This window comes from Buteo buteo, chromosome 15 (genome assembly GCF_964188355.1).
Source record: "Buteo buteo chromosome 15, bButBut1.hap1.1, whole genome shotgun sequence".
Lineage (NCBI taxonomy): Eukaryota > Metazoa > Chordata > Aves > Accipitriformes > Accipitridae > Buteo > Buteo buteo.
The window spans coordinates 3,806,320-3,818,380 of NC_134185.1; the positions used below are offsets into that span (position 1 = coordinate 3,806,320).

The 12,061-nt window shown below is 37.2% G+C and overlaps 1 protein-coding gene across 1 annotated transcript in view; it reads left to right on the forward strand.

Moving 5' to 3' along the window:
* Positions 1-12,061, forward strand: part of ADGRB3 (adhesion G protein-coupled receptor B3) — a 460,271-nt gene that overhangs the window by 272,290 nt on the left and 175,920 nt on the right. The window contains exon 16 of the mRNA XM_075046423.1: positions 4,357-4,400. Within this exon, the coding sequence (XP_074902524.1) occupies positions 4,357-4,400 (44 nt within the window). The remainder of the gene's footprint in view (positions 1-4,356; positions 4,401-12,061) is intronic.

Genomic DNA, 12,061 nt, shown 5'->3' on the forward strand with positions numbered 1-12,061 from the left:
TGAGTTGTAGATAAAGAATATTGGAGTGTAACTTCCATATTTTGACATCGGAATTACTACTTGCAAAAATGTGGGGTAGCAGGTCAGAAAAAAAAAAAAGATTGGAATTACTTTGGTCACTTATTCTAGAAAAGAAATTGAAATATTGAAAAAAAAAATACTAGTAAGCAATGTGTCAGCATTGTAAATACTTATAAGCCAAACACAAGCTACTAAAACCAGCACAATGCAAGCAAGGCTAGACTAATAAAAGGTTGAATTGTGGTCCCCAGAAGTTGGAATTCTAGAAAATTCTTAGAGAGGGGTTTTTTAAATCTCTTTTTTTTTCCTTTTTTTTTTTTTAAGCCAACCCTTTCAGTAATTTACAGAGCAAGTTCTTGCCAAGTTTCAAAATCTTGGAAATGAAATGAAACTTCATTGTTACAAAAGGCTAGATTAAAACCACTGATTTTCACTTTGCTTTGTCAACCTTTCAGTAACAGAATATTAATAAGTATTGTATTAGCTCACGTCTTGACAAGGTGAAAAGACAGTAACCTTGCCAATAGATATCAGTGCCATTTTTTTTCTTTTGGCTCAGTTTTTGTGCTATAGTTTACTTCAGAGAAGCATCAAGTGCTTGGAATAAATTTCCCATCCTGAAATTGGACTTACATACATAGTACTTTTATATAGGATCTTGATCCACCTGGATATAAGAGTTGGATCAGCAGATACAATGACAAAATGTTGCTCAAAAAAAACTGGGAATGGAAACCAGTTTTACAATTTTAATATTTGGTGATTTTTATGTTCAAGGCTTAGACTCCATAATGGGATGTTGGTTTAAAGAACTAAGGTTGTAGATGCATAGAAATATTGTTTCGTAGGTTTGAGTGTTCTTGCCTTCAGACTGAATCTAATTGTCATCTTCTTTGCTATAATTTTCTTAGCTGAAAACAAGACTTTAAATATCATTTATTACTATAGAACAAGCTTTATATGTCATACAGAATGATAAAACTAGTATTAATGTATCTTTAGCATTTGAACATTATTTATTAATGTCTCACCAATTAATCGTGATGTCAATTAAATAGATTAATTATTAAACAGAAAATAAAATACAGACATTCTCTTTCATCTGATTTTTTTAAAGGCTCTTCTTGTTGTTATTTTTATTCTTTTCAAACCTTTGTACTTTAAATGCTGCTTATTATTCAGAACAGTTTGTTTCCAAATTGACTTAATTTTTAAGCAGCCTCTAGAGCATGCCTACTAATATATAGAAGTATACCCACACATTTGTTCTTTTACCTCCCCATCCACTGACTATATTAAGTAGATGAGACATTATGAAAAAAGATGGGAAAATGTGATCATTTAATAGGAATTAATATGTCATTCAAATTAGCCTTAAAACACTCATTTATTCAGAATTTATCATCATTGCTTCATTTTATATCAAAATTAGCCAGTTTATTAATAAATCCAGAGTATTGGCGGCGGGGGGGGGGGGGGGAGATCTAAATCACAATTGCATGTGCTGTTCAGAATATAGCATGGTATTTGGATTTGCAGATAAATTCAATTATAATAGACAGTTGACCACAGTGGGAATGTGGGTTGCAATGCGTTATTTAGAGAACATGATATTTGGTCTTATGCCCTGTGAGCAAGTTGATGAATGTGATCACATTTTTCCAGTAGTTTGACTGAAGAGACACCGAAGTAATCTGTTAAAAACTGCAAAACTCAAACAAAATCCTATTTGCTCCAGAGAGAATATGAACTCTCGCCTTCTGACAGCGCAGAACTTTACGCCAGGGACACTAAAGTAACGAGCCAGCAGTAGCGTAGGACACCGAGCTTTCAATGAGACTGAAAACCCTGGCTACAGAGCACGGTTGGCACTGTGCTGCAGAGCTGTCAGAGTTGCCAATCACATCTCGAAAGTTCAGTTTTATATGCCAGGCAGAGATATATATACATACACGCTCACATACATATGTCTATTTTTGAGCTATCCAAGTCCTGCACTGTAGCGTATAAATCAATACCGCAACAGTCGTAAACATTAACGGACACAGTAGCCGCTTCCTTAGCTGCAGCTAAGTAATTAACTGGCAAGAGCTGGGATGAAAGATTGCTGCCTTCACGGAGAGCGATGGCTCTTGGAGGCAGCTCAACGACAGCAGCGTGAGGAGACATTGCCAGGAGACCAGACCCAGAAAGACTGCGAAAAAGGGAGCAACGGGTTAAGGGCGAAGAAGAAAGTAGGAAGACAGGCTGCCTGTGGTCCGTGCAGTGCCTGAAGGGTGTTTGATCAGGATATCAAAAGAGAACGAAGTTCTGAAAGGCTGCTGTGCCCTTGCGAGGTGCCGCGCCTGGCAGAGCAAACCCTCACACGAGACCTTCTTAGGGAACAGGAGTAGTATTTACCCTGCTTTCCATATTTCTGCTTAATCTCTCATTAGGGACTGCAGTGGCCAAACATACTCTTTTTTTTTTTTTTTTTTTTTTTAATACATTTCAAAGAGAATGAGGCGTGTGATCTGACAGCATCAGTTTTATTGCGTTTCAGCTTTCTGCGAAGGCTTTTATTTTCCCTCTATTTTGTAGATTTCTTTATAATGGACATTTTTTCTGAAAGTGTTTTTGTATTCTTTCTATTTGTACTGTGGGAATAGTGAGCGTAAAGTGTATGATATCTGCTGCTAGGAAACGTCTCAGATCTCAGATATGCAATGTCTTATTACAATTCAACTATAGGAGTACTTTTTTAAATATGCATATAGCTATATCAGATTGCAATTAGAATTTCTGCACCCAGTCTTAGGATACCAATTAATACTCTTTATAAAATGACATTTTAAAAAAGGTTAATTCCGCACCGTCATTCCATTATTCCTAATTCTTGTCCTTCTATATGTTCTTCTATCAATGTAGCTAAAGTTTTTGGCTAATGATGCAGGACCTGGTCTCTGAATCTCAGTGGGCCTGTTACCCAGCGCTTCGTCCTGTGCCCTTTTCCCCTTCCTCTTCTTTGTATTATAAATACTTCAGGGAATGGAACATCCTTTATTTATGTTTGTACAGTGCTATGTTAATATAAAGTGCCATAAGTATATGTTGGTTTTAAATATTTATACTCTACTCATAAAATTCAATGCAGTCAGCAAAATACTGAAGTGGAGGATCAAAATTTCCCTAAATGTCTCTCTCAGAAGCATCTTCAGAAGGACCTTTTTTATCTTTGACAAAGAGGTGGATGGAAGGACTTAAATATTTAAAAGATTTTTACTTCACGGGTTGCCATGTTTTTTCTGCAAATAGAACACTTTTCAGAATGAAATATCGAAGTGTGTTTTGTTTATATGAAACCATCTTCATAACTACTGCACCAACACTGTTCATGAGAGAACTACACTAATGTTGGCATCAGAAAATAGTGTATTCCACCTGTTTCTTCAAAACACTTGTGATTTTGTTAAAAATATATTTTTATTCTGTATTTTATATCTAATTTGTTTATGTAGTTTTGACTTCTGGGAATATCCAATGTTTATGATAAACAGGAATACAGTTTTGCTGGTTTTAACCAGTTAAGTACTTCTAAGTCAATCTGAGTTTTGATAAAGGAAGAGTTACAAGATTAGGGACAAAGCTTGAATTTTAATTTCATCTCAGCTCTTCCTAGGCAGCAAAATAAACATGAGTAATAATAAAGAGATTTCAATTTCCCAAAACATTACCCATAGTTTAATGATGTGTAATAAATCTAGGTTCCCATCGTCTTCTGAATCAAATCAGAAATCTTGCACTGACTTTGAACAGGTTGAAGCTGGGATTGTAAAGTTCAACAACAACAAAAAAATATTTTGAGCAAAATTCTCTGCTGATTTAGGACCTAATTGACAAAAGGACTTGGGCGTTGAATGTGGGGTCATCTGAAATCCCAGCCTCCAGACATTTTGCCCAGTGTATACTTGAAATTTTTAAGGGCATTACTGGTTTTGACATCCAGGTTCCCAAGGGTCCTAAAGTTCTGCTTCTAAACACACCCAGAAATGTTGGGTCAAGTTGAGCCTCTTAACAGATTAGCTCTTATATTTTAATTCTACTAGGATATACCAAATAAGACAACTTTATGCTTACCTTATCTAAGAGAATATGGCAACTACTCCATTTTGAGGTTAAAGTGCTTTTTAAATACTCCGTAAGAAGTAACCTTAAGCTTTTGCAATTTCAGTGGCATCAATTCGTCAAGAGTATAAGTGTGATCTTGTAGGAGGAGACCCAGATAAATTTTTAGGTCAAGCACGACACATGTTTTTGCATACCAGTAACTAACAGGTCGGTTTGTTTTCTTCTTAGGGCACATTGAATCCCTACTGTGTGCTGTGGGATGATTCGAGAACGTAAGTGACAGATGTTTGCTTCTATTGCTATGGCTCAAATATTACAGAGTACCTAACAATATTTAAGTAGTTGGTCAGTAAATGGGTTGGTACGAGGGCAAATGAACCTTTCCCAGAGTGAAGGTACTGGGTTCTCCAGTCGCTTGGCTTCCTTTCTGCAGCTGTGTAAATTGAAAGAGTACAACATCTTACCAGGAAGAGATTACTCACATAGTAATTTTAATCTGCTTTTTCAAGATTAAAATGACGATGTCTAAGAACTGTAGTGCCTTGATGGTAGTTGCTGGGCAACAAGCAAGTGGGTAAACGATCAGGCAGATAACTAAGGAAAGCTCCTGTTTCAGTTACTGCAAGGAGAAATACCATTTCCAAGTGTGGTACCCACAGCAATCTCCATTTTAGTTGGTGCAAATTTTCATTTTAGTTTAGTAAAATAATAGCTGTATACTAAATAGTGAAAGCTTGCTAGCAGTCTTCTGCTACTTTTTTCATTGTGTGTCCCTTTGGTAGAAAAACAGAAAATGTCACTGTAAAGAAGTAAAGCAGTAAAATCAGTGTAGTTTAAAAAGAATTTCAAGTTTATGCAGCTGTAATTTGCTGCATTAATCTTTCACAGTAAATGTCCCATTAAAGTCAAGGTGAACTTTGCCTAAATACAGATTAAGTGTTTCAAGAAGGATACTTATATGGTTGCCATATTAATTTTTTTAAAGATGATGTTGTACTTCTTGTCCAGGTATATTATGTATGTCATACTACAGACTCATCTACAGTGTTAGAAATTGTATACCTGTGAATTTGTGAGTGCTTTTATCCTTGAGCTTGGGTTTACATCAGTACACTGATGGCTGAGAAACAACGTTACAGTATAGAAATGAGAAAATTGGACATAATACTAGAAATCATTCCAAATACAAGTAATACCATAGTCTGTGCCTCTACAAAAGAATCAATTATTTGCCAGCAACATCATAATGTTCCATTTCTGTAAAACATGTGGAATAAAGTACATGAAAGACTTGATATTATGTATTATTATGTGCACATGGAATGCAAAACATTTGGAAGATGTTCTTTGTTCCTCTTCACAATGTGTTGCTTACACAGTAGTAGTACAGGGCTTTTTTTACCATTTTTACATGCATTACTTTAAGCACTGTGTATTTAGAGCACATGCTCTGATTTGACTGCTCCAGTCCAGAATATCAAAGCCATATCTGCATGGAATTAGACTACCGCCCCGCCCCCCCCCCCCCCCAAAAAAAAAAAAAGGCATGCTGTGGATTTAACGATATGATTAAAAGATTTCATGCAGGTATTTGGGATGAATGTGTGAAGCAATCGCAAACAAATGTATTTTGTGCTTGCCAGTTGTTTTGCATGCATTGCTGTTAGTATCGTGTATAGAGAAGTTTAGTGCTATGTATAAGTATTGGTTTCAGTATGCTTCAGAATCTAGATGGAAAAGTGAACTTTTGAAACTTCTAAAATTTACATAAAGCTTACATAAAATAGTCTGAGGTTTTGAGGGAGAAAGACATACTTTTTTATTCTGAAGGATATCTTTTCTAGTCATATTATTTAATAGTAGCTATTGAAGATGTTAAAATATTTGAAGATTGGGGGTGTTGTTGGATATTTATCAGTTTTGAAAAGTGATATGAGCCATCAAATATTCACAATAAGATAGGATGTATCAGTGAGGTCTGCATGGACGCCATTGTCATTTGTTTTACACATGTATGTGTGTTATTTTATGAGAATGGTACATTATCACTTACCTGAGTGTGTAATAGCAAGAGAAAAATTCTATTTTTTTCCTCCATCCCTTAGGAAAAGATCCCTAATGTTAGCTGTGGGAGCATTAGTTGATTCGTAATTTTATTTTTGTAATGCTGCTGCTTTTTGTTTTGGAGCATTTTATTTGTATTTACTCAGAAATAGTTCAGCATTTGTATTCTGGCACCGTGAGTTTTAAATTATGATGAAAGCTCTATAATGCTGAATTGGTTCCTATCATTTATAAATCTTAATAAATAAATATGTAGAGGACTATACAATTGGTTAGGTGTCCATGATGATGTTGGGTTCTTGGTAGCTTGTTTCTCTTTTATTTTTTCCACTTTTTTCTAAGTCTGAGGAATGAACGACTCTCAGCAGCAGGCAGCTGGATTTGATGGATTAATAGCTTGATCCACACTGCAAATCCTACAGAGCTGTGCTGTACTCGTGTCCTTCCAAACCGGGTGATTTTTGCATAACCAGGATTTGGCAAGCATTTTGGAATAAACCCAAAAAAAGTGGTCTGCTTTTAGTTGAAGGTGCTTAAGTAATCAGTAGTCTATGCTGAGACGGGTGTTTTAAATTAAGTGCTTTTCAGATGAAACTGTGTTTGCTTTTATCCCTGGCACACGGCCAGCAGTAACCGCTAACGGGTTTTGCCACCTTTCTACCCGCTTCTCCCACACTTTGTCTGCGTGTGTTGCAAGTTGACATTTGGTGAATGATGCTTCCTCCACCGATCTTGTCAGTTTAATACTTCTCCAGCAGCAGGGGAAGCTTTATCTACCTGGGGTTTGGGCACGCTTCTCGGGAGACTGATCAGCGATTACAATTCCCTGTCATCCATCCTTGAAGAAAGTTCTGGATCTGTGAGCTGTTTAATCACATCAGATCATCAAACTTATCCTGCTGCCGTTGGTATCTGTGACAATTTGGTCATCCTAACTTTGGCAAAGGCATCTTTAACCCATTCTTTCGATGAGATTTGGTGATTCTCCCCTGTGATGATATTTTGTAAGGTTTTCCATTTATCGAGCTGGCAGGCTTGTGCCCTCTCCATAGGCAGCTAGTCAAATGTGTGTACAATATTGAGACAGTGCAACTAAAGAATAAAATACTATGTCATGTATTACAAAGGGCAAACTCAAATCCAATAGTTCAGCGTTTTATATCAGCTAATTCTCCCAAAATATAGAGCATATCTGTCTGTGTTGATTGAAACCAGGCTGTTTATGAGTTCTGGTGTTTCCTTTGATATTTCCAGCTTCCCTACATGAAGCTGGTAGCATCAATGCTATGGAAGTGGTGATGATTTTTCCCCCCCTCAGAAATCTGAGCGATATCTTCGTCCATTCATTTCAGAAAATGTATTCTAAGTGTTGCCTTCAGTAAAGTCTTAGGAATGCTTCTCCTTTCAGTGTATGGGAAAACGTGTGGAATATTTGTAAATGATATTCTGAGGAGAAACAATTTCGTTCCTTAAACCAACCAACCAAAAACTCGAGAAAGAGTTGTATCTTTTCTGCTTTGCATTGTCTGGCACAAACAAACTGTCCCTGCTGTCAGGAACTGTTTGTGATACATTCATTCCAGTGTCTTAGTCCACAAAGAGAAAGAAAAGAAGTTGGTCAGGTACTAGGGCTGACTTTCCCACCCCACAGAAGTGATTTTAAAGATTTTAAGATGAAACAAAACTTCTGAAAGTTTTTCTCCTTTCCCTCCTCCCTTTCTGGAAGGGGAAAGAAGAAGGGAGAGGGAGACAGCAGAGACAATCTCAACCAGCAACTAATCCAATGGTTAGAGCATTTACTTGGGGACCTCAGGGACCGGCCCTTCGATTTTTTCTTTGCAGAAGTTACTTGAGGAGTTTGAAACACACTTTTCAGCCTCACAGGAGCAGCCCATACCCGCTGACCTGTCGGCTCCTCTGGAGTGTGTTACTCACAACATGTCCTGCTGGAACGCTGCCATATTATTTAGGACAATATTCCTGGGTTGGGGAGCTGATTCCCGGCACCTCTATATTTAATTTTACCACTCTTTCCATATGTTTGTCACCATGCCACACATAAATCTTAGCCATATCACTGTCAGTGGTTTTTTCCTAGCGCCGTTTTGCTTTATGTAAGTCTGGGCAAAGCTCTCGAAGCCCGGGGGATCAAAGAATCCATATATGTATGCATACATTTCCATTTTAAAAATGCCATTTACTGTGGCAGTTTTGTAGGCTGTCTGAACAGTTCTCTTGAACTTTGTTGCCTTCTGTGATGCTTACGTCTGTGATAGGTGCCCTAGCAGACAGCCTGGATGGAGCTCTGCGATCCACGAAAGGCAGTCGCTCGTCTTAGCGGACCCAGCCCCTGGACCCTTGGACCAGGGCGCAGAATTCCAAACGCAGTAAGAGGCTGGAAGCGAGGTGCCGCGGTACCGAGCATCGCGAGTCACGATGGAGGGCAGGGAAGGTGGGGTGGACACGGTGGGTCCCTGGCAGGAGGTGACATCTCACGTGGGAGTTGCAATAGGCACCGACGGGTTAGCAGAACAGCGCAGCTGGCGTTCGTTCTTTTAGAACTGTGTTGGGCACGTGTGTTCTCCGCGGGACAGAGTCAGTTGTTGCTGGTGTGCTCCGCAGCTGTACGCCGCAGCTGCAACAGGACATCTCGCAGCACTGGGTAGGGAAAGGGCTTCAGTATTCTGGGGCTCTTTTCTGCCATTTGCTGCGGAAGGATGTTATAACAGTATGACAGCGTTTTATTCGTCCATATGTGTGCTCGTAGCAGTTTGCGCCTGCTGAATATAGAGTTGGCAGAAGTACAGTGAAATTAGCTGAAATTTTTAATATTGCAAGGATTTTGACCTGGTTCAGTTTTAGTTTAGGGCAAGCGGTAGGTCTGCTCTATTTTTTTTTTCCATTGCCATACAATTTTACATTGATAGCGGCTTAGATTTTCTACCCTGAAGTTGTGTGAAACTATGAATACCTATATATGAGAAATGAAAAATTGTATACATTTATATAATGTCAGTATTTCACTCCAGACATATTATAACATCCTCCCTTAAAAAGAGGGTTAAAAAAGTTTACAATTACTTTTTTTAAATTATCCTCTAGAGCTTTTAATGATTTTTCTCCCATTGTCCCTGGATACAACTGTGGAGAAATAGTCCATAAAGAAATTTGTTCAATGCAAATAAAGAAGAGTCTACCAGTTAATTGTGATTTTCTCACAGATTTGCCTGTAGGGCAGAATGTGTCTCAGCTTTAGGATATAAGCTTGCATGCATACCAGCAAAACAACTTTTGCATTTTGTTGCCTTGTGATAAAATTGACAGGGAAACCTGATCTGCTTTGTCTCTCTCCTCTCCTTTTTTTAAAAGTACCATGATGGACCATTACAGTTATTCTTTGTTTGGCCTAGCCTTGCAAGCCTTTAAAAATATGTTCAAGCAGACTCTTTATAACTCACGTCAAAATGTCTCAAGCTGATCATCAAATAATTAGAATATCCTAAACCAGAATTTGCTTCTGGAAATATGAATAGCACCCTCTCCTCACTTTATATTACTTTACAGCCATATTATTTTTGTCACCAGGAAGATATGGAGAAAATAGATTTTTCTATGAGTAGAATAAAAATCAAATGAGAGTAATTCATCTAAGTATAGTTTGGCAATATATGCCAGCTGAAGCTTTGCTTCTTCCACTGACTTCAGTCAGACTTGCTGGTCCAGCTTTTCAGTCAGACTTTGCTTCTTTCATATTTTTCAAGGCAGAAAATTTTCTTTCCATGTTAGTTTCTGTGCATATGTTTGTGAATGTAATGGAAGAGTTAACATTAATAACTTATTCAAAAGATAGATGCCTCCTGGAGTACCTACTTTTAAGAAGCACTGTCCGTAATGGAACCTGTGTAATAGCACACTACCTAATCTTCTCTTCCTGGTAGTTTTGCATAAAGAATTGAAAGACTCTACAGAATCACATTCTTTTTCATTAAAAGAGTATGGAATGAAAAACCTGATCCAAACTCCCTTGCAGACAACCAAAAGGCTTTGACTGATTTGAATCAGATTAGATCAAGTGGCAAACCAGTGCTCAAGCCATGCAAGACCTAAATTTAAAAATTTTTAAATTGCAAACTGCTAAGATTATACTGTAATGCAGGAGTACTTAGTTCTGAAATAAGTAGGTATTGTACAACATAAAATGGAGTGTCTTTATGTTGAAAAGGAGTCAGACCAAAATTTTCTTTAAGTCATACACAAAATGAATCAGTATATATGGGAGGAATTTATAATTTAGTTCTTTTTTGTAACGCTGCTCTTCACTAACACCTACACGGCCATGAACAGAGCTTACATGGCCTGCTGATATTTATAGAAAAAAAAGGAAATCAAATTAATTCTTGCTAATAAGTTCACTTTCTTTTTAATTTTTACTGGGTGATTAATCAACTCCATTTGTTGAAAACTCAATTGCTATTTATTGCCTTTATGTAAATGTAGATTTTCAGAAACTAAAAATAGTGGTTTCTTGTAATATCAGGCAATTATAATTCTGAAATGTGAATAAAAAGAACTAGTGGTTGTATCTTCATAATCAAATTTAAAGATTTGAATTGGACTTTTGACAGATATTTTAGTGTATAGTGAAGGCAGAAGATAATTAAGCAGTTTGAATAAACTTTAGAACAGAAAACAAATTGGTCATAATTCGGTTTTGTATTTATGTTTCCAGAAAAATTCATGGATGTTACTAAGTCAAATAAAATGTGATCATTGTTTTCCTTAGTAATACCTCACCAAGAAATGCAGCAGATGGGATCTGTGAGTCCAGCACAGTGCTGGGCTTGGACTGACTCTTGTAGGGGAAAACAAGGTTCGCCAAATCCAATACCACTTCCAAAAGTACAAAATAGCACAATTACAACTGCGAACGTTCATCAACCTTTCTCATTTATATCATTTAATTCTTAAAGTATGTTACACCTGTAGATTTAGAAGCAATGTAACATGGACGTTGGTATTGTCCTTCCTGGCTTACAGACAGGGGAAACTAGGGCATAAAGAAAGCAAAGCTGTTTGTCCAAGGTCACTCACCAAACCCCAGTAGAGTTAGAGTTCCAAATTCCTGAGTTCTAACTGAGAACACTGTCTAGCTGTTCTCAAAGCCAATTTCATTTCCCTGCCATGATGCAGATCTCTAAAGTTTAAATAGTTTTATAATGATATTTCTGGTTTTTTCTCATTCATTCTGATGAGCTCATGACTGTTGCCCATCCTGGAGAATTTAGCTCTGTTTATCCAACAGAAGTAGTGCAGCAGCACTAAAGGTCCTTGTATTATGCCATCCGTAAACAAAAACAAAATCTACTTGTGTCACCCAAGAAGATGAAAAATCTGGGGAATATTGCTTACCCATGTAAGAAGGAGCTGTGGGAAGCACCCTTCTGCCATTCTCTCCTATTCCTTTGACAACAGAGGCACAGATCATGTGCATAAATTGCTTAGAAGTAAATCATGTTGTGTAGTTTTGTGCAGACATGTATTTGTTACTTCTAAACTTATTTGCAGTCAGTACAAAAAAGATAGAACTACAACTGGTATAAATACACCTACTTTTAGTAATACGAGGAGAATATAATACAAGGCATTTTTTAGCATTTGCAGAGTATAGGATTGCTTTTCTTTACTTCCAAATGCATGGATCTAAATCTGATTGAAGTTTCCTGAATTAATTATTCTCTCTGATAAATCAAACATCATGTAATTCATCAAAGTCTAGTCTGTCTTTCTACAAGAACAGTGTTTGCATGGCAAAATGACCTTAAAAGAAATGTTTGGAATAATGTTTTGAAATGTATCTTAGAGGTCGTCC